General features: G+C 40.6%; 1 protein-coding gene across 4 annotated transcripts in view; it reads left to right on the top strand.

The window, feature by feature from the left end:
- The window catches only part of SEMA6A (semaphorin 6A), a 111,858-nt gene that overhangs the window by 50,281 nt on the left and 38,584 nt on the right, over positions 1-22,993 (top strand). For all 4 annotated transcript variants that reach the window (XM_072360241.1, XM_072360240.1, XM_072360238.1 and 1 more), the window contains exons 2-11: positions 721-858; positions 3,466-3,583; positions 8,385-8,445; positions 10,278-10,340; positions 11,166-11,267; positions 13,381-13,471; positions 16,177-16,296; positions 17,352-17,440; positions 18,330-18,547; positions 21,608-21,739. In XM_072360241.1, coding sequence (XP_072216342.1) covers positions 759-858; positions 3,466-3,583; positions 8,385-8,445; positions 10,278-10,340; positions 11,166-11,267; positions 13,381-13,471; positions 16,177-16,296; positions 17,352-17,440; positions 18,330-18,547; positions 21,608-21,739 — 1,094 coding nt within the window. In that variant the 5' untranslated portion in view covers positions 721-758. The remainder of the gene's footprint in view (positions 1-720; positions 859-3,465; positions 3,584-8,384; positions 8,446-10,277; positions 10,341-11,165; positions 11,268-13,380; positions 13,472-16,176; positions 16,297-17,351; positions 17,441-18,329; positions 18,548-21,607; positions 21,740-22,993) is intronic.

The following is a 22,993-nucleotide window of genomic DNA, read 5'->3' as shown; positions in this document are numbered from 1 at the left end:
GTGACTGAGAGAATGCATTGGTGGAATGCAAGGGAAAAATGCTGGTTTTAGACAGTTCTGCTCTCCCTTATTTTATCACAAGTTGGAGTATTGGTTTTATGGCACCTAAATTTATGGGTACATATTTTTCTGCCAAAGCCCACTGACATGTTCTGCATGCTCCATCAAGCTCTTTCTGTGTTTCTTCACTTGATTCACTGCTCCACAGGGTATGAATCAGTCCTGAAGCATAACCCTTAATCTCTTCTTAACCAGAATAATGTAGTGTGTTTTTTATTTATTTACTGTGTATGTCATCATCTAATTACACAGACCAAAGAGTGTACAGTCTCAGAATTTGCTGTAAAACTCATGTCAGCTATTGATCAGTGCTATAGCTTCAGCTATTCAAAAGGAGCAAAGAGGGTTTTGGTCTATTTTCTCAGTTGACCAGTGGTAGGACATGGGGAAACAGACTTCTGTTGTACCAGGGGAGGTATAGATTGGACATTAGGAAGAATTTCTCACAGAGATAGTAGGCAAGCGTTGGAACAGGCTACTGGGGGAAAGGGTGGAATCCCATTCCCTGAAGGTATTTGAGAAATGTTGTTGGAGGCTGGACCTGATGATCTTGAAGATCTCAGTGATGATTCTATGATTCTTTTTTCTGTTGATGTTTTTTGCATTTCTGTGTGCACTGGTTGAAACTGAATCCCTTAAGCCTTTGTTTATTTTCCACAGTGTGAAGTGAAGAAGTAAAGTCTCCCAGCTGAACTACTATGAGGTCAGAAGCCTTGCTGCTATATTTCACACTGCTACACTTTGCTGGGGCTGGTTTCCCAGAAGATTCTGAGCCAATCAGTATTTCGCATGGCAACTGTAAGTATAAGAGGCCTTCATTTGCTTATAAGTAATTAGTAGACTTCAAATTGACAGTATTTTGTTATGCTGTGAATAAACAAAGTTGTTTTCCCTCATCCGTTCCAGATCAACCAATTTACATTCTCAGATAATAAGAACAAGAACTTCTTGACTTATGACAACTGGATGGTGGGCTGTTTGATTCTCCAAAGCCATAGCCTTTTTTCCTCTTCAAATAGATACTTTGATAGCATAATTAGACTACATATTGGCTTTATCCAGGAGCAGGTGAAGGAAACTTTTCCCCCATCCATTATCAAGTAGTTATTCACCTGACCTGTGAAACTGTAGATCTGGATAACCAGTGGCTCATCTCAGAGTATCACCATAGCACAATAAAATAACAGAGCTTTAAAAATATGATTGGTTGTGCTAGTACAAATAACCAATCTTACTTCTTTGAGCTCTGCTGGATTCCACTTTAGCATTTGGCCTTTTTGGCTAGAAATGTAGATCCTTCTTTTTCTTTTAAATAAGACAAAGAATCTTTTGTAACAGAAACCCTCTTCTTTCTTACCAACACTAGTTGGCAAACTCTCCAGAATCAAGGCTTACACAGACAGCTGCAAGTCAGTACTGAGATTTGCTGACAAAACAGGTGGAGAGCTTTCTATGGATTTTACCATGCAAGTCAGACTTAATATAAGTGATTATTCACATTTACCACAGCTCAATTGCAATTACTCCAGATAAAAGTATTCTGAAGTCCCAAAGTTTGATATATTTAATAAAAAGTACTTAGCATGTGAGTCTGTAAATGTGTACTAAGAAATAGCTATTTAGCAATTATAACTCATATTTAAATCTGCTTTAGATCAGAAATTTGATTTTGATATGAGTCTCCTATATGAGTGTCCTTGCTTATTATGTTTTGCATTGGCCTTGACACCCAGAAGCCTGTTTGTCTTGGGTAACAATAAACTGGAAGACAGATCCTGCCAGGCAGTTGATGTGCTCCAGCTGCTAGTAGACATCTGTGGTACTGGAACAGGGCAGAATTACACCACAGAAAATCCTACTGAAACTTATTTAGGATGACCATTGGACTTTCAGCAGCATCATTTTCATCTTCCAAATGGTTGTGCTGATTGTTTGCCTGAAACATGGGATAAATTCTCTCCAGTGTGGCATGAATGTGCAAGCCCCAGCTTCCATTAGATTAGTGACCTATAGAGGAAACAGACCTGAATAGAGAAGAGCCTGAAGATTAGAAGTTGGCATTCTGCACATGGGTCTTGGTCAGAAGCATTAGACTTCTGAACATAAATCCTGGCTGGACTCTATTAATTTGCTTCCCCAAGACTTCTCAGAGTCTGATTTATAGACCCTTTCACACGTGACATTCTGAAGTGCTTTGCCAAAACTGTACTGTCAAAGTCAGTACTTCAACCAAACTTAACAGAGAGAATACTTGTAGAGGACAGTAGCTGAAAAACAGAAATGCAGTCACTGAGTTTCTGAAGAGTCAGGCTCCCTCTAATAGCTGCAGTTCTCTGGGAAAACAAATTGATGGGGAAAAGGCTTGAGTATGGCTCGATAGTAGTCAGTTCTGTGTAATGACTAAGCACTACACAGGCTACTCAGACACTCTATGGATTCTCCCTTCTTGTAGATGTTCAAAAACTGCCTGAATGTGCCTGAATCCTGGATGACCAGTTCTGGTCACTCTATTTGAGCAGGGAATTAAATCAAATGGCCTTCAGGTGTCCCTCAGTCAGTCTGTGGCTCTGTGAATATACACTTCTGTATTATGATGTTCATCAGAGATTTATTCTCTTCTTGTCTTTGCATTTACTTGTGTAGCTCCCTAGTTGGTGCACCTAGACATCATGATCATGCATTCATTTGCAGTCTAACAGCAAAGTGGCTCTTGGTCAAAAATATTCACTATTGTGGTAGAGAAAGACTAAATGTGCTGATTGATAGAGAGGGAGAAGAAGCTGGCTTGATGATAGCACAAGATCAATAGAAGGCTTCCAGTCAGTATTGTTCAGTTTCGAGAAGAACTGCAGTATCAGACTGGTTGCCAAAATAATATGCAGCGACTTTCATTTTAAAAAGTTTGAGCAGTGGTTACCCACAGTTTCTCAGAAATCCCGGCAGCTGCTCTACAATATCAGTCCAATTCTGTAGGAAACCCACTGAGCTGACAATTTGAACCACTCAGAGCCAAGTCTTTTGCTTTAACCACTACTAATCCAGTCATTGTGATGATTGATGGGCTACTGTAAAACAGCTTTGTCCTGCTAGATACACTTTGGCAGCCAGGAGCCAGCATTTAAAGTCTGCAAGCCGTGAAAGAAAAACTGTGAGAAAGTGCCATGTACCTCTGTGCCAAGAGCTCTAGAGCAGCTTTACATTCTAAAGTAATTCACAGTTCTTGTCTTCTAAAAAACGACTTTCTCCTTTGCACCCTTAGCCCTCTGTGCTAGTACCTTCCTGCCCTAGGCTGTGATGCTTGGGGAGAAAAGAAACCACAGATTTCAGCCGTTTCCGTGTTAACATGTGATTCCATTTTGTCTTCTGCTTTTTCTCTGGAACCTTGTTCTTCTTCACTTCCCACAGATACAAGACAGTATCCGGTGTTTGTGGGTCACAAGCCGGGACGGAACACCACGCAGAGGCACCGGCTGGACATCCAGCTGGTCACGGTCATGAACAGAACACTCTACATTGCTGCTAGGTCAGTAATCCTCCCCTTCACCACTCCTCTCTTGCTGCAGGGGGGAGAAGAGGAAGATATTTGGAGTTTTTTCTCTGCCGGGCATGTTATTTTTAGGATTTTCTCACACTCAGACAGAGGTTTGCGGGCTCTTAGTAAGATGTATTGGACACCTTGTTAGTCAGTCAGCCGAGGCTTAGTTCTACTAGAAACTGAGCCATCCCTTTCAGGACTTCTTTCCCATTCCATCCACCTCCCTTTGATCCTGGGGAGGGAGAGTTTCCAAAATAAAATGTTTGGTGCCATAGAAGAGGGAATCCATCTTCATCCTGTAATTTCAGTCATGCAGAGAAATGGGGAGAAATGTTTTTTTGTTGCTGTTCTGTTGATGTACTCAGAAAGGTTAACTGAATTTGGCATTTTGGATTAATTTTATTTATTTATTTATTTATTTATTTTGGACTGCTACTCTGTGCGGATACAAATACCTCATTATAAAAATTGCGTGTCAATCTACTCATTTAGCTAGTGTAGCTCAGCATAGCACTACCAGTTTCAGTGGTACTACACTGATTTATACAGCTGCCTGCCTGGCACAGACCCAACAGTAAAGCTTCCTCTCCCCTCCTGATGTTTGTAAAGAAGGCTGATAATCTCCGAGCAGGAACTACCTGATGGAAACAGGGCGAATTCAGGAAGGGCCAAGATTAGCAAGGGTCAGAAGCCTAGTTCAGGCACTCTTGGACCCAGATCCTGTTTGGGAAGGCTGCCCCTCCAGGAGAAGCTTATTTCCTCTCATTTTTCTGGTCCTTGTGAAATATGCAACCTTCTGCAAGCTACAGAAGGCCAGGCTGTTTCTGCAGATGGGAGAGGTGGTGGGTGGGATGGCCAGGCAGTGAGGGAACAGCTGCTGAGCAGACAGCCCCTCACCACTAGCCTGTCCTCAGAGCCCTGGGTAAGGCTCCAGGAGCTGTCTATCTTTCATATCAAGCAGTTCCTTCACATTTTCTGGGCCATCAGATGCAGCCTGTGGTAGAGAGTAATTCCTGCTTTAGAGCAGCCAAGTCACTGGTGCTTCTTTTACATGGTTGTTTCTTTGGCTGCTTGAAAACTGCACCTGTAAGTGCTCACCTATAGGCTAAGCACAACTTTGTCAGGCTTATCACTTTAAATTTTATCCTATTGGCAGTAGCAAAAGACAAGGACTTGAAACCAAATTGTTGCAGAGCTTGGGGAAGGGGGGCGTTGAATACCACAGCTGGCTGTAGGACACAGGATTGTGGCTCCCCTCCTCCACAGGGGATTCAGGTTCACCTTGCAGTGGGATGCTGGCCCCACTGCGAGGCCCCAGCTCAGGGCATGGTGTTTCTGCTGCCTTCAGTGTGATAACAAGTGCACAAGGGCAGGGGGTGGGCTGAAAGTGTTTGGAAGGTGGTGACAGGATTTCCTCCTTTTCAAGGCTGAGTTTCCTTTGCTTTCCTTATTTGTTTTCCTTTAAATGAGGAAATAATTTGCAGGGAGAAGGTGATAAATCTGCTTTAGTGGATTTTGCCCTGCTGTACTCATATTTTGTTCCCAGAATGAAAGGTTGACGCAGTTAGAGTTGCACTGCCCAACAACCAGTTTTACAACAAGAAAACCCACGTAAGTGTTTTGGTGCAGTGAAACTGCAGAGCAGGCTATATGAAAACAAAATAGAATAGAAAATACGTGGGGGAGAATATGTGTATTGCTGTACATTTATCCATTCATACATATTCTGTAGCTATGCCTTTGTATAACATGTTTTACCATAATGAGAATGCTCCTGTACTCCTTGGGCCTATTGACCTACAAAACAATCATGAAGATGTAGTCTCTTTTATACTTAAAAACACACAAAAAAATCTTCATTTTTTTCCTTTGGTACTCAGACACCCTTTGGTACATTATATTCTTCCACATGCTACTGAATAAAATCCCTGCTGGGCTGAGAAACTCATGTGGTATAAGTTAAAATTGTAAGGTAATTTTTATCTGAAGTTACAAACTTCAGAAAATGAGTCATCTTTTCATAGTTTGAATGAAGGTTTACAACTGCAATATTGCATCTCTTTCAGAGGCAGTAATACACCTAGAGATTGCATACATACAAAGGTTGAAGCAAGCGTGTACACAATCAAAGGTGTTTCTCAAAGGGTTTGGTAGCAGGATAACTGCCGCTAACATAAATCCCTTAGGTATCATATCAGGTGTCGCTTTCATACCATTTTTTCACTCATCAAAATATAGTCATGCAAAATTTACGTTTGCACAATTACCTGAAAAGCAGTCAAAGCAAACAATTACACATTGTCAGCTTTTGTTTTGGTGTTTCTGGTTTTTTGTTTTGGTTTGCTTTTGCTTGTTTATGTGCTTGTTTTTAGAAAACATAGCTTTGCTTTACAGGCAGCCTCCTTCAGGAGGAGAGGACAGGCTCAGGTGGAACTGAATGGCACAGAGAGTAATTTCTGTCTGTTTGTCACTTTTGTCGTATGGGTGTGTGATTTCTGTGTTGGCTACCATGAAGTGTAATAATTCTGTGTCACTTTGGAAAGGCTTTATTTCATATTATCAGCCAGAGATACATTAACATGACTCAACCACAGGCACTGAAATCACATTGGTTTGCAGCTAGGATGCCTGAGGTACAGTCTGTTAGACAAGAGGCTGTTTTCTTTTTTCTCAAGGGAAGGCTAACATCTTCCCATCTCTCACACATTCACAAATACACACTTTTTTGCCATGCCACCTCCTCCTTCTGGCTTGTGTGGTGGCTGCTTTTGTCCACTTTATCTGTCATCCTACATGTGTATGTACGAAAGAGTTTGCTGAGCCCATGAAGCATCATCTCTCCTCATTTGCTGTTACACATTTTCTGAGTGGCCAAGGGTCATGCACAGCCGGTGGCATTATTTAAATTCCCTTCCTCCACAAGCCCATGCCATGGCAACAAAACTCATTTCTGCTGACTGGAGGTGGGAAAAACGGAAGCTCTAGGATTAGGTCAATTTGTGTTAGAATAACTTAATTAGCAGCGAGCTGTACACATACCATAGCTAGTAGATAGCAGGATTTGGGCAGCAGTGGGAAAAAGAGAGCAAGGACAATCCCGTATTGTCTGTGGCTGGAGAACCTTCCCCAACATCTGACAGCACATTGCTTCTCTGCTGGCATTGTCAGCAACTTTATTTCAAATGCAGCATGAGAAAGTGATACGTAATTTGCCTGATACTGACCCTCCCTTTGATGATCCCATGACTTAGCATATGATTTTCCTTTCAGCTGTTTCTTAAACCAGAAAGTAAGCCCCCTGGGAGATGTTTTATGGAGTGTGGAGCAAAACAACTCAGGCCTCTTTTTGAATGCCCCAACTGTATTTTTAATTGTCTTGTTTAAAAAGAAAAAATAAATAAATCATACCCCATGTAAACTAAGACTGATCATTACAATCAAGAGCTGTGCTGGAAGAATGTTTTTAGAAATCCAGCAGCACCTAATTTGCAATGCAAGGGACTTTCTTCCCACTTTCCTGTAGTAGGAGTAACAGCATCAGAGGTGTACATTAAAAGGGAGCTGTGTGCTGGTCTGTGAAGCTGATACCACACTATTAAGTAATTTTAGTCCAGTCCTGACCATGGCTATGCCAGTGAAATCAGGCTAGTAATAAACTGAAGCTTTAAACTCATCCTGAAAGAAAATGACAGTTTTGTTTTTTCAGAGTCTGGAGGAGAAGAAAACCCACAACTCCTCAGTTTGGCATCTTATGCAGCAAATAACTTCAAGTGTCATAACAGGCAGGAGGTTTTTAAAAGCAGGTTCCCTCCAACTATGCTGCCTCTTTTCTCCTTGCGAGGGAAGTGTTGCTAATTCTTGTTATGGCAGTGTTTTGCATTTGCTTTGCTTGAGAGAGAACACTATTTACACAAAACCCCAAAAAAAGTGAAGCTAGGCTGAACGGCAGAAGCTTCCAAAATGGAAGCATTCTGTATCCTGCTCTCTGCAGACTCCTATGTAGACCTCTCCAATGCCAAAGATCATTCTCCATCTGAATAGCTTCCTGCATTTTGAAAAAATGTCACTGCTGTTTCTAACAGAACATGCTCAGTATTCTTCTCTCTTCATCCCCAGTTTTGTGTGTCTGTTAGTATGGTGCTATGAGTTGGTGCTTTTTCTTAGGTTCCATACAGACAGGTCCATGTTCTCAAGTTAGCAGGAGAGAACGTTTAAAAATATCTCTCTACCTGAGTGACTGAGTCTATTTACTCTTTCCTAAGAGAAATTGGCAGCTTATAAGGTGAAGCAAGCTCTCAGGAAAACAGGAAAGTAAATGCACGCAAGAAATGTGGATTTTGTTGGGGGGAGTATTTTACAGTTTGGTTTGGCTATTGGTGTGTGAAGAAAGGATTCCTGGGAAGAGCTGTGTGGCTGTCAGCCTTTTGGCTAGCATATTGTCAGCCAAATTATCACATCCGAAATTAGAAGGGAAAAAAAAAAAGGAAAAAACATTAACCTTTATTTAACCCTGAATGGCTAAATATTGCACAGCACATGCTAGCCCAGAGTGGTGAAAAAGGCTGTCACAGATTGCATCTGTTTTCAGATACAGAAAAACATCTGCATTCTGGCATTTGTTCTAAGTCCTGTTGAGCAGAAATTATAAAATTGCATAAGGCTCATCTTCTGTCCAAAGACCTTTTCTGAAAGGATTGTGGATTGTCTTGTCATAGATAGGTCCACTCATGGAAAATGAGTGGTTTTAACTACACCGTTTGACTCTACATTCATTTGCTTTTGTTTACAGGGACCATATTTATACTGTTGATATGGACACATCACATACAGAAGAAATTTATTTTAGCAAAGTAAGTAGCTTTTATCATCCTCCAGAAACAGAAGGTTATGCTCCAAAAGTTATGCCTTCTATTTTGTCTTACTGGCCCACAGTGTCAAAGACGGTTGTTGGTGGTATAGCAGTAGAGGCTGGACTGCACTACCAGTATTTCATTCCACATCATTGCTGTTTGACAAATGGCAGCAAAGGGGAACTCTGACAGAATGGCTTCTGATATAGAATTGTGCACAGAGCAAGGGTGTGGAATTGAATTCCTCCATGCAGAAAAAATAGTACCCATTGGCATTCATCAACATTTCCTGAACATTAATGGGGACCAAACAGTGGATGTCAGCACACTGAGGTGGTGGATGGTGTGTTTCAGCAGTGGCAAACAGTCACATGAAAGATAAACCATGCTCTAGATGGCCGTGTGAAGTTGCCACATCACAATATGAAGAGCATCATCTAATTGATGCGAATCACTTATTGCTGATGACTGTGTTGGAAAACAAAACAAAACAAAAAACAAAACAAACAAACAAACAAAAAAAAACATATTTCATAGCAAGAATTTGCTCTGTCAGTGTCATTGTCCTCTTTGTACCTGTCATTTCCATGTAAAAACATAGGAGGCATTACTTTTGGAGCAACCATAATATAATGGTTATGCTATTCCAATTAAGTATACTGAAGCTCTCATCATAAAAAGCAAATGCTATTAACATGTTTGCACAGAAATTTTATTCTCTTCTGCAAGTACTCTGTAAATAAAATCTTACCGTAGCAGCACTTTGTAGATGTATTCACATTATCTCCATGGCAAGCTGCATTCAAATTAAGAAAAGCTTTATCTGCATTACAGCGTCACATATTAACATAATCTTTCTAGAAATAATCTCCCTTCAGCTCCTCCACATTACACTCACGTTGTGTAATAAGTGACAGACATAGCCTCTGGTCCAGCAGAAGACCACATCAGTTTGGCCAATGCATAGATTCCACTATAGGGGAGGAGAATTTATCAATATATGTATGAAACGTGCTAAAGATTAGCTTATGTCTTGTTGCTCTTCAAAGAAGGAAGGTCGCAGGCTTGTTGTGGAAATAAAAGCAATACTGTTATTACATTTGTGCTCATCTATTCAGCTTGGGGCCTGTATGGAACAGAGGGTGACTCAGTGTACTGCTGGGAATTGAGGTGTTACTACTATCTTAAGCCACGTTTACATAAATATTTATTATAATTAATCAATCTACCACATTAAACCATTTCTCAAACTCATTGAAACAAAACGAAACAAAACATTTGGCATTTACGTGAAAGTGTTCCAGAGAAAGAATGCTGATAGATGAAATCAGCAGTATCTTGATAAACAGCACTGCCTCAGACTGCTAGCTAACTTGAAATGATGAGAATCACCTACATTACAATTTCTTTGCTAATGTAAAATGTCCTGGAATAGATACTCCACTTGGATTCCAATCAGGGTGTTTAGTCCATAAATGTTTATTTTGATTTGTATAGTAATACCAAATTAAAAGAAAAGAGCATCTACTGCTTTTAGAAAAGTACTTACAAGTTTTAGCCTATTGCAAAATTCAGTTGCCTTAGGATTTAAAAGAAAGAAAGAAAAAGGGGGATAGGTTTCTGGTCTAATGAATACATAGCAACACAAAATTAAGTGAATGCTTTACATCACTGATCTTTCATTGTTACGGTGAATTAATCATGGAGAAAGGGTGCAGAATGCTTTTAATGAGTATATGTTCAACAGCTAGTCTCCCCCAGGGGACTTCTACTTCTGAAATCAAATACAACAACCTCTGGGCTCTAATTGATTTCTTTCTTGATCCTTGCAGAAATTGACGTGGAAATCTAGGCAAGCTGATGTAGACACATGCAGAATGAAGGGAAAACATAAGGTAGGCAATTTTCATTTCTTTTGCATCTGCCACTTTAGTTTAGTTGCTAAACTACTATCTCAGGCTGCTGTCTGTGATGTGGAATGGATCATGCCATTCGCTTCTTTGCCTGTAATTGCTTTTTCCATCAGCCCACTGAAGGCTTTAATTTGCAAAAAATAGTTTACTTTTAATGTGATAAAGCATTACGACAGGAGGCACAGCAACATCCTGAAAAGCTTAGAGTGCTGGAGGTTTTGAACATAATGCCAAGTGTACTATTTTTGGTTAACATTGCCTCCAAAGCTAGTGCCGTTGTGCATCCTCCTGTAGGGGTTAACAGAGAAGTTTATATGACATGTTAGTGTGTACAGGAAAAGGATTGTTTCTCACACTAGTCTTCTCTTAGTATAACGCACAACTAACAAGCGTGAGGTCAGAGTTAGATGTTGATTCTGATTTTTTTATAGAGCTTCCCCTGCTTGTTACAGCTGCTTTATGCAGATACATTGAGACTGTTTTACAGCAGCACAGATGAGAAGATGATCGGATTTTTCACTCTTGAGGAAAGCAACAGCGTTCAAACGAAATCCTAAGTGAATAGCAAAATCCGAGCTATAACGTGAAAATCATATCCATATTCTTTGTAACCATTTTTAGCCACCAGCATAGAAATAAATTGCATCTCACTCATTGTCAGTTAAACACAGTTGAAATAAAGCCCAGAATGTCGCAGTAACTACCAGCCAATTTCATTTTAGACTTGACAGTGAGAGATCAGACTGAGAAAATAAAACCAGACACCCAAGTAGAGTAGCTTAAATACTTTCTGTTCTTCTTCTTCAGGATGAATGTCATAATTTTATTAAAGTTCTCTTAAAAAGAAACGAAGATACGCTGTTTATCTGTGGGACAAATGCATTCAACCCTTCTTGCAGGAACTACAAGGTATGTGATTGGTTAGTGAGATTTCATTGCCTTTCCTTCTTTTGGATTTATTGTGACTGCGCTGGCACAGCATGCAGTGTGTTGTTCAGCAGTACATCTTTCAACTCTTAGCCCATCTATTCAAATATTTCCCATTTTTTTAGGCTTGCAGCAATCCTATGTCGTACAACCCTCATCAGTGGATGTCTTTGGAGTAGCTGTGAAATTAGTTCAGTTAAGCCTCGATATCTGGACTCTGTTTTTTCAGGCACTGCTGTGTCCCACAGGTTATTTCTTATCCTTCTGGAAAAAGAAAATTCAGCTTCACTAGTGCTGCTTCTGACAAAACCACGACAGAGAATTCTTATTCTCTTCAGTGCTGTCAAAGTGAAAAGCAGTATAAAGACATTAACAGTGGAGAAAACAGCTTCCTTAGCGGTATTCACTGTGACTGCTGCTCCGTCTTGCTTTTTCTGCAGTGCTGATTTACTTTGTTTAGCCACTGTATTGTGTATAGTCTAGGAAATGCACTAGAGAAGTTCAGCATAGTCTTTTATTTCAGTCTCTGGAGGAAGAATCAGATTTATTCACATATGAGCTTGCATCGCACATCCTGGTACAGGTAGCTGTTGTTCTTGTAATCTGTTTCTCCTCTTCTTCCTCTCCCTGCATCTTGCTCCTAGTGTACAACTAGGTTTCCTGGCTTCAGCTTGATATTCAGTACTCCAGCACCATTTTATTGCATCATGGCCTGTGCTCCAGCCACCTTTGCTAGAAAGCTGCCTTTTAACACAAATACAGATTTCCTTGGCATAAATGGCTCTCCTGACCCTTGCTGCAAGCGTTTCATTCCCCACAACATATGGCCCCTTCAGACTTACTCACCTGTCAGTGATCTGCCCTGTGCCCAGGCAGTCAGGAGAGGTCACCTTGACACCTCCTTAGACTTTTCCTCTATTACTGGGTTACAGAGAAAGATCACTGAAGTTGTGCCTAGTGGAAAACAGGGTTATCCTTCCACACTGCAAGGTGAAAGTGTAGACCAGCTTGCAGAACGAGGCTCAGTATAGGGAAGGCTGCACAGAACAGCATTTCCCCTCCCTGTCATCTGTAGTGCTTTTCTGTCCTCAAGGAAGCACAACTAATTCCCTTCACAATGGATTTGGACAGAAAAGGCACATGACAGAAAACGAATGCTGACAGATCATCCACCAGAGGACTTAGGTGCTGTAGCATTCAACCTAGAAGCTGGTGGGAGTAGCTGATGCTGCCAGATGGGTTATTTTTCATGCTCTGTGAATCTGTACTGTGTGTGGTTCACATAGCGTGAGCTCCTCATGTTACTTGAGTATGCTAGGGAGATGCTTATTCCCAAAATACTGCTGTATAAGAATCTTAAGCAGGTAAGAGCTGTACCTTTCCCACAGAGCTTGCTAAACCCTCTTGAACTTACTGTAAAGTTGATCTGTGTATTTGTATAATTACCAGTGCTCGGGGTGAATTTGTCTCCCAGGAGTTACACTTAAGCCTCAGATTTTACAATTTCTGTGCAGATTTGTGCAGATTAATTCTTGCCTGATGGTAAGAGGATTTCTCCATAACACAGCCTCAACTGATGCTTGGAGGGCATCCTTCTGAGTATGAAGAGACACCGCTTTTGTGACTAGACCAGAAGGATCTTTGGACTATGGGGGTGGGGGGGGAGAAATGTGCACGCGCATAATTGTCCTAGTGTTGTTTCTTCTGACTGCTATGGCTTGCAGTCTATTGCTGTGTATAAAAGCGCTTCTGTTGGATTGCTGGATATATTTTGAATCCACGCCAGAACCACAGACCACGTAGCCTGCTGCAGTTCAACAGGAAACTTGTGTACAGATAAAATATTGACTCAAGACTTTTGTAAAATGTGTGTAAAAAGTGAGAGTGATTAGGCATGAAAGAGTGCCTGACTTACTGCACATTTTTCAGCCTGATTTTATTTAACGCTGTGTTTTCCGTCATGTTCTTCGTTCATAGCCAGGAGGGCAGTTGCAGTAAGGGCTTTGCTCCTTGCCCAGAAATGAAGCTAACATTAGCCTGGTCCTGGGTAAGAAGTCTTGCTCCTGTATCTGAGGAGCTCCCTTTTGTTTTTCAGATGGATACACTGGAGTTCCTGGGAGATGAGTTCAGTGGAATGGCCAGGTGCCCCTACGATGCAAAGCATGCCAACGTTGCGTTGTTCGCGGGTAAAGAAGAATGACCGAAATAATCTCTTTTGCTTTCCTTCCTGCAGTCCAAGCTTGCCACTGAGTCCAAATGCCAAGGTAGCAGAGTAGCAGAGGGAGTGGATAATAGCTAAAAATAAGGGCCATAAGGAAATCACACGCACAGGAAGCCTTGCCTTGTCTGGGACTGGCTTTGCTACCACAAACAGCATCGCGTGGAGCCTGAGTTTCTTGGTTCAATATTTCAGTGTTTCCTGGAGTCATAATAACACAATACCAGACCAGAGTGAGGCACCATTTCTGGCTGCATCCTGCTCCTGTGAAGGGCAAGGGCAAAGCTTACATGAACTTTGATGAGGAAGAGGCAGGATACGCTGTTAGGTTTTCATGCAGCAGAATACTAGATTCTGCTCTCTCTAATAGGTAAAATAGTGAGTGTTTACTAGCGGTGTTAGTTTGAGCTGCTGATCGTGAAAAGGTATTTTGATTTTTCCCTTCGTATGCTTCTAGTTAAATTGCTTCTTTATTGAACTTCAATTAGTGTGAACCATTCTGATCTTCTCTTACATTTGGCTGTAAAATTAGATGATAAAGATAATACAGAAGCCACCTGTGACAGTGTCGGTCCTTTTCAGTAGCTGTACTGAAAGCAGGACCTGGAAGTTCTTTAGCAATTCATCCCAAGGCATAGAGGTGTAGGAAACTGAACATACTGCAATCACTAAATATCATGGCCATGGCCAAAGCACTGCATTAGCTGCTACTGCAATTGAGCTGGCATGGTCTGCTTTACAAAGGAGAGATTTTATAGCTGGTTGTAAAAAAATTATTTGCTCCCTCTACAGTATACCAGTGGGTCCTTTTAAAACAGTGGCGGTCATGACAGTGGTGATAACTGTGTAATTTCTTAATTACAACCAAAAGATCATAAAACTAGAAATTCTTTGATCGTAGCAGGTGATTTGTAACCCACAGAGAAAGAGGCACACCTTCAAAAAAAGATGCATCCCAAGTGTCTCAGATTGCTGTCCTTGGGGCAGTCTGAGTCAGCTGTCAGACATGCCTTATTCACTACACTGGCCAGAAAAGGCATTTATAACCAATTTAATGCAAACATTTATCTACATGCAGCATGGGTGAGACGAGTCCCATCGTTTGACTGTAGAAGTCTTCATGTTATTTGAAAATAGTGTTTTTTGTGGAAATAATTGCTCTATCTCTTGGGATGATTCGGTCTGAAAATGGTAGTGTCATAATAAATTCTTATTGAATATACCCTGTAAGTCTCCTAGTTTCATGAAATTAGTTTGACATGGCATACGTACTAATCTCTGTGATGACTTTTCAGAGTGCAGTGAAACGCAGTTTCAGAGCAGTTTAGGGCACAAATCCAGCTCATCTGAGTCTGCTGAGAGCGCTTACAAGAATATGGCTCTTCTTGCAGCTTGTAGCTATTTTAGCTGATATGTGTGAATTGTAATTAGTCACATGGTCTTCTGCAACTTGGCAGGAAAAAAATAAATGTGTGATTGTATTAACATGAGTTCAGACATCCAATAGCTAAACAGTTCAGCTTTTTATACTATTTTTGTTTTTAGTGTTGTTTCTAGTATCTGCTTTTATTTCCTTTTTTATATATTTTTTTCATGTTCTGATAAGAAAAAAATAAATAAATAAAAGCCTGTTTTTAGATGATGATTGGAATTGCAAGGTTGAGAACAAGGAGAAAAGAACTCCTGCTAGCAAAACACAGTCATAACTTCTAAATCCCAAACTGAAATTAAACATTGTCTGTAGGTGCAGTGAGAAGAACATCTTATCACAAGAGTCTCTCTGCACTCGCAGTAAGCACCATCAAGGCCCCAGTTAACCTGTTATCTTAGATGCATGCCGTTCTGATATTTTGTTGTGTCTACAACAGAGATTCAAGCTGCAGGCCTCATGCCATGGCACTTGTGCTCCTACCAGTCACTGTGGATCCAAGGTCTGCCTTGTAAGGGAAATCAGTCCCAGGTTATCATGACCTGTGGACAGTTCTGACTGGCAGTATCAATTTAAGCTGCAGACAGAGCTCGTGCATTTACCTTCAGATAGTTTTGCATCTTTTGACTGTCCTTGTGGTGCCAGTCTGTAGTCCCTTTCTTACTGTTAGTCCTCCAGCATTCTTTAAGAGAGAGAAATGGATAAATCATGCTGAAATGACCTAAACCACCATTTCAGATGAGAAAAGTGAATAGGCAGTCCTCCTTCATCTCATCGCATCCCTGCTTTGCCTTGGCTCCCTGCACACTACTGAATTTTTAACTAGTGATCTTTGGCCCAGAAGTACTCACAGATAGACAAACTTGAATAAGTGCCAGTTAGCTGGCTGTCCCCAAGACCTGTCTGCTTTCCTCTCCTGGTTAAAACTAATATCTGTGGAGGCTCCTCCATATTTATTTTGCTCACGTGCATAGGTGGAATTTATGAGCATTGAGCTAGAGACATTTGCGAACAAATTGGGGAGGACAGATTAGTACGACTCAGCTAATCTGGTGAAAACTGCTTCATGAGGTTTCTTCTCCCACAACATATCTCCATTTAAAAATTTATGTTCAATCCCATTTACCTATTTGGATTCTTTCACGTCAGTGTTCTTAAAGAAGATTCTCATTTGATTTTTGAGCAAAAGTAGTTACAGTATTCCTGTCACTCCCCACCCTGTTTCTTCTTTCCTTCCTTCCCAGAGGGAAAGCTGTATTCTGCCACAGTGACCGACTTCCTTGCAATAGATGCAGTCATATACCGGAGCCTTGGAGAAAGCCCAACTCTGCGGACAGTGAAACATGACTCAAAGTGGTTGAAAGGTAGATAAACAAACTAAGCAAGGAAATGCTGCATCTCTGATGACAGTCCTGGATTCCTGACAGCCCTCTGTCATTTCATTTCTGCAACGGTTTCTAGCAAAAGAAGAGCTAAATAGCATCTCTTACACTGATCTGTTTATCTGTTTTTTCCCCTCTACACACTCCCCTCCCCCAACCCCTCCCTCTCCAAGCTACCAGACTTGCCATAAAATGAAAGCGTAGTAGACCTGAATATATTCCAAAGAGCTTTCCAAGCTGAAGTCATCGATTTACAGCTGTTGGATGCAAAGGCTGGAATTTTTAGGGCTCAGTGTACTTTGTGTGCTCAGTCTGTGTCTGAAGCACTCCCTTCCCTGGCAGCATGTTAGGTACCAGTCTGGGCTTTGTGAAGGACGGAGAACTTGTCCCGCAACATTAAGATTCATCAGTGAAAAATAAAATTATAGGAATATTGCACAAAGCCTTCATTTTATAGTCCCTAGGTACTGTGCAGCTGCCATTGAATTAGGCAATGTGTGCTCTAAATGCCCTCATTGTTAAGAATGGTGCTGTTTAGCTTCACGTAGGCGTTATGAATAGTTAACATTTGGAGTGGTTTTAACAGTGAGTAAAGCCATCGTTTGAAGGCTTTTTCTGCATGCAGAAATGTTTTGCCAGGTGTTGACATTAGCGGTCCCACTTTGCTTGTTGCTGCAGACATGTATGAGCAGAAACACTAACATGGCTTGTTATTCCCTCTGCATACAGCCTGCAGGCCATAAAGAGCTGTGTTTGAAGCCCCAGGCATGCACTGCACACTGCCTCTTTGCCTTTCTTTGTCCACCATGCTGTACAGATGTGCAGTAGCAAACACTCCATAGCCTTGCAGGGGTTTTCTGCAGGCTGGCCCCCAGTGGTGTTGCATCCCAGACAGGGGCTCCTCTCAGTTCTGCAAACTTGACAGGCTTGCATCACATGGGGTTTAAATTTTCAGCACTTAGTGTGAATGCTTCTATCTGCACACACAGTGCTTGCATGCTATGTGCTGCACATGGAATGTCTTGTCTTTTTCCTAGAACCATACTTTGTCCAGGCAGTGGACTACGGCAATTATATTTACTTCTTCTTCCGGGAAATAGCAGTGGAGTACAACAGCATGGGAAAGGTAAGGGCAAAAACATTGCCTCAGATGACTTAGTGACATTCAGGAGGAGAAAAACATATGCTATTCTTGGACTGGTGCTATTAGGAATGACCTTGAAATGAAAACCATAAATCATGTTGACAAGGTCGTCATTTTGAGAGGTTTCCTATCACTCAAGCCAAAAGGTGGGCTGGAGTGAAACATTCCACTGTCTTGAAAGGAAGCAGGGTCATTTCTGACTGTGGCTACTTACGCTGGAATCTCATTTCCCAATCATAAAAACCACAAGGCAAATGTACTACGTTCAGTGTGCTAGACAGTACTTTAAAATGGCTTCTAAAGCAAGGCAGTATTTGTCTTTAAAAAATCTGAATTTGGGTAATCAAGGGGAGAAATTCTGTGCTCTGCCATTCTTCAAAGAATAATTAAACGCTTACTGCATTTTTGTGAATTTCACAATAGTTTTCTGACTAAGCAGTCAGAGAAACTGACCAAGGTCAGAAAGGTGGAGAGCAGGAATAAAAGCCCAGCAAGATTTGCGTTGTTTTTAAGTGCTGAAAATACAAGAGTCAGAGCAGGCAGTGTGGGTTGAAGAGACTGAATATAAAACGTGCTATTGTTTGGGGAAATAGAAAGCTAAGCAGTCTGTATGGAAATGAGTTTTATTTGGGTTGAGAACAGATCTCTTGAAGGATTTATGGCTGTGTATTAAATGCCACAGCCTTATCATCTATAACACACATTTCCAAAGCTGAATTTTTCTCGGTTTCTTATTGTCACAGATTATGGAAACATGGGATTAAATTAAGCACCTAGATGTGTTGTTTCAAATGTTTTAAATGCAGAATTCCTATAGTCTTTGAGTTAAGCATTTCCTTTTTTTCTAATATTCTTGCTATACTCCTTCCAGGTAGTTTTCCCAAGGGTGGCTCAGGTTTGCAAAAATGATATGGGAGGATCTCAGAGAGTGCTGGAAAAACAGTGGACTTCCTTCCTCAAGGCTCGTTTGAACTGCTCAGTTCCTGGCGATTCGCACTTCTACTTCAACATACTGCAGGCAGTTACAGATGTTATCCATTTCAATGGCCGGGATGTTGTTTTAGCAACCTTCTCCACTCCATATAACAGGTAATAGGCGCAATAATCTTTTGTTTCCTTTACATTTCGCTTTTCATTGCAGTTTCTTCTTACTCTATAAAGATACAAGAAGTGATTGCTCATACAGTGTCATTATGTACCATGCACTTACCGATAGTTTGTGTTTCATTTTAAGATACCCTGGCATTGCTTACTACATTTTATATCTGATAATTTAGAACAGCTTTCAAACATTTACTATCTGGACATGTTCCTTGGACATTTTCTTCAGGTGAGAATAATTCAGACCAGCTGCCAAGAATTTTTGCAGAGCAAAACCCTCAGAATGTTATTACAAAGAGAAAATACAGTTTTTCTATCTTGCAGAGAAAGGACTGAGTCTGTCCCATTTGCATCCTCCTTCCCTCTGTTACATGGATCTCTACTGACTCATGTATTCTCCCCTGAGAAAGCCATGGACCTCAGCCTTGTTGCAGGCTACAGAGGAAATTCTCCAGATCAAAACAAGGGGAGCAGAGAGGCTGAACAGAGCTTCACAGCTTTCCTACTTTGTCCATTTATTTTCATAGAGAGATGTGAGAAAGAGGGAAAGGAGGAACTCCGCTAAACAAAAAGACTCTTCCTTTTCCTGGCCACAACAGCACGTCTTCATGCTGCAGAATCAACACTCAGGAGTCCCAGTCTTGCTTAAACAGAGCTGTAACACAGCAAAGTGGTGCCAGTAAGAGGAGTAATTCCTCAAGCACATGTGTTTCATTGTACATGTGGTTTCCAAATGTATCAGTTCACATGTTAAGAACCTATTGCTGTTATACATTATACGTGTTCCTCCAGAAGTTATTATAATAGTAACTATCTCAATTATCAAGGTCTCGTGGAGAAGTTAGAAAAGCATTCATAGTCTAATTAAAAGATATATTGCTGATTCACAGGGTAATGCTTGAGCTGAAAGGGCAATTTTATTGCTGAAATTCATCTGGTTTTACTGCACACTTGCCACCTTTTGTCAAAGCCTGGCCATAGCAAGATCACACACAGAGCTGAATTTAAATGAGAGTAAGCCCAGCCCTCTGTTGTGTAATCACTTCTTTTAACATCAAAATAATAGGAAGTTCAATAGAGAAATCAAGTCACCAGGGAATAAAATTTTAAATTAGATGATATCTTCTTGTGCAAACTGTCCTAAAAAAAAAAAAAAAACAAATGGAGAATCATCATCAGCAAATATATGTATCTTGAGATTATCTATAAATTGAGGTGTCTTTCTACTCTGCTATCTCTTGTGGTGTGTCATGAATAATCCTTTATTTTAAATCCTGCATTAAGTACTTGGTTCTAAAATCAAGATCCTATTTATGGGTGCCATTCTCTACCAAGCATTGGAGATGACAGGATGGCACGTAGCTTTGGGAACATCTCATAAACAGACCTACCTCTGACATGGACACCCCTCTCTCATTCCTCCTTCTCTGAGGAAAAGCTTCAACACGTGCCTTTCATCCCTGGAACAAGAACATCCTACTAAAGTGATCTGCAAAAGATCCCACAGTTCAATCTGATATCAGCCAGGGTGGGAGCTGGTGGTGGCTTGTAGTTAGTGCATGAGAGATTGTTTGGCTGTGACCTTCAGTCCTCCATCCACATTTTTTCATGGCACTGTGAACCTGCTGATTGCCATCCCGCATAGGAAAGTATTTTGCAGCCTTCTTAGTAGTGATCCCACCATCACTGTGGAAATATGCTGAGGACGGTTCTCTGCACATCTAGATAGTAATCCTGGAGATATTAGGGTTGTTATTGATTTAGTGCTTAGTTCAGCAACATGCAAGACCTATCTGAAGTGGGAGTTGCTCTGCCTTAGGATGTGTTTCTGTTTGCAACCAAGTACACCCCTGACTGACCCTTATATCAAAATACATGTGACTGCCTTTCTTTATAACTATCACTGTGTAGTGTCTCGTTAATGTAAATCTTTGAAGTAAGTTTACTTCCATATAAAAACCCAGCCTGCAGAGATCAAAGTTAGACTTTTTTTTAGACAGAGACAATTTGTCTCTGTACTTGTTGTTTCCTTCAGTAATAAGCATTTCAGAATCTTTTAATATTCAAACAATTATTTTCTTATCAATTTATGCACCCTTATAAGTTTAATTTTATTCTCTCAAATTACAGTATTACAGTTCCTACATTTTCTCTTTGGTATGTAATAGCCTACTAGCTAAAAAAAGGATTGAAAGACTTCAGCCAGTTAGGTTCATGCTATTTATCTGATAAAATCAAGCAGCGAAACCAGACATGAATACAGTAGTTAATGTGTAAAAAGTGAGAGGTGGATAAATGAATAATTCATGCTTCCAAGTGAGTGACCATGGGAAAATCCTAAGCTTTTCAGAAAGTAAGTAGGTAAGGTTGTAATTATGTTTAGACAATGCTACCATGCAATCGCTTGCAAATTTACAACTTTATCATCTAAACATACAATTGCATTTGCTTCTACAAGCTCTTTACACCTCACTGAGTGATTGAGTTAAGCAAATTGCTGAGCATAGTTAACTTCTTTCCACTGGGAAAACCTGATGGAGATGAGGCTGCGGGAGGATGGAGTAATAATGTGCGAATGCAAATGGCATAGTGCAGTACACTTCCAGTTTGATCATCTCCAACTTATGACCCCTCTACAATGTATTTTTGAGGCATGACAGTGACTGTGAGAATTCATACTGAGAAAACATTGTGACTTACAAGAACTTAAATTTCCAAATAATGGGTTCTAAATGAGAGTGGCTGCTACTCCTCGTGCATTACCAGTCATACACAGAGTTTTCCAGATTCTGTTCCCTTTTCAAGATTATTGCAATTAATTTTCTCTATAGAGGCTTTGAAACAAATTATGCTGGCAGGAGCTGTTTGCTGGTTGGTACATTTCAGTCTTTTCCATGGAGCTGGCTTTTCCTGTCAGTACTCAGAGGTTACAGAGTTCAGAATTGAGTAGCCTGTGACAGGAAGACTTCTATACAGTGTGTTTTTCACTCAAGATTTTATGCATAATTGCAGAGTGAGTAACAGTTTCTGGGAAATATCACTTTGCAGCATCCCTGGCTCTGCAGTCTGTGCCTATGACATGCTTGACATTGCCACTGTATTCACTGGGAGATTCAAAGAACAAAAGTCTCCAGACTCCACATGGACACCAGTTCCTGATGAAAGAGTGCCCAAACCCAGGTATGCCTTATGTGTAGTAATATCATTCTGCAGCTGCATGCAGAGTCTTTGACAATCTGAACAGCCTGTTCAGGTACAGATATGAATGAAGATACAAATTGTAGCAATGAAATATCAGTTAAATTGCATTTGTGCAGAAATGAGAATTTTCCCACTTAAACCAGATTTGTGTAACGTAAAGCAAGCCAGATTTGGATCCACTTGGTCAGAATGAAAGCCAGTTGAATAGTGGTACATGTTACCTGTTGCCTATTGGTTTAGTAATGAGTGTATCTCATAGCAAAGTCTGCACTAATTCTGCACTAACATACAGTGTACTTGCCACAGAAGATGTATCTGGGCTGGGAGTAGGAGGAGCAGCATTCTATCAGAATGGAGACTTGTTTTATCTCATTCCTTCTGAGCTGTTTTTCCCACTTCTGTTTGCATGTAGATCCATTTTTGTACTCCATATTTCCTACATGCATCCACTTTGTTAGTTATTATTGACAGCACTTTGGTTAACACATTTTCATCAATGGCATTTTGCTCTGAGAATATGATGTAAACATAAATATACGTATTTTAGTCCAGTGCTACCACTTTAATATATGTCTTGTATCATCTGTGATATCTTTCATAACTTTAAAAAAAAATCTAAAGCTTCGTAGTGGCAACTAGGCTTCTAGGTATGTCCAGATTTGACCCGTCATGTTCTAGAGATTTGCCAAGTATACTGTCCCTATACTGTGCTTATTCTGAGGCTGTCACCTAGGAGAAGAACCTGGAATTGCCTGAAAAATCTCATCAGTTTTTGTGTCTATTTTCAGTCTGAGCCCTAGAAAGGCACCTGCCTGCATTGGTCCTGGATTTTCTTCTCCTTTTTTGCAATGTTTCAGCAACTCACTGACTTGATGAGCTGCTTTGGTAGAGTAAGATGCCATGAGAGTTCTAAGGTCGTTTATTTGAAAATGGTAGGCCTTCACAGAATATTGGCAGGGAAGGACAAGGACAAAGAATAATGTTCCTTCTTGTCAGTGGAAGGGGAGAAGAAAAAGTCTGTGAGACAGTCCAATGACATGCTAACAGCATGGGATAGGATATTGCTGCTTCTTCTAAGTCAGTAGGAGGGAATGTGAACTGAATCAGTGAAATGTTTAATACAATACTTGGCCATCAGTCTGCTAAATAAAATAATCATTACTTGTAACTCATGTTAAAATTTGTAAGAGATGCAAAAGATGACTTTGAAATAGGGTCATTTCTGCTTGGTTG

This window comes from Excalfactoria chinensis, chromosome Z (genome assembly GCF_039878825.1).
Source record: "Excalfactoria chinensis isolate bCotChi1 chromosome Z, bCotChi1.hap2, whole genome shotgun sequence".
In the NCBI taxonomy this organism is placed as follows: Eukaryota; Metazoa; Chordata; class Aves; order Galliformes; family Phasianidae; genus Excalfactoria; species Excalfactoria chinensis.
The sequence above is the reverse complement of the archived record's forward strand: the minus strand, read 5'-3'. Positions and strand labels throughout refer to the sequence as shown.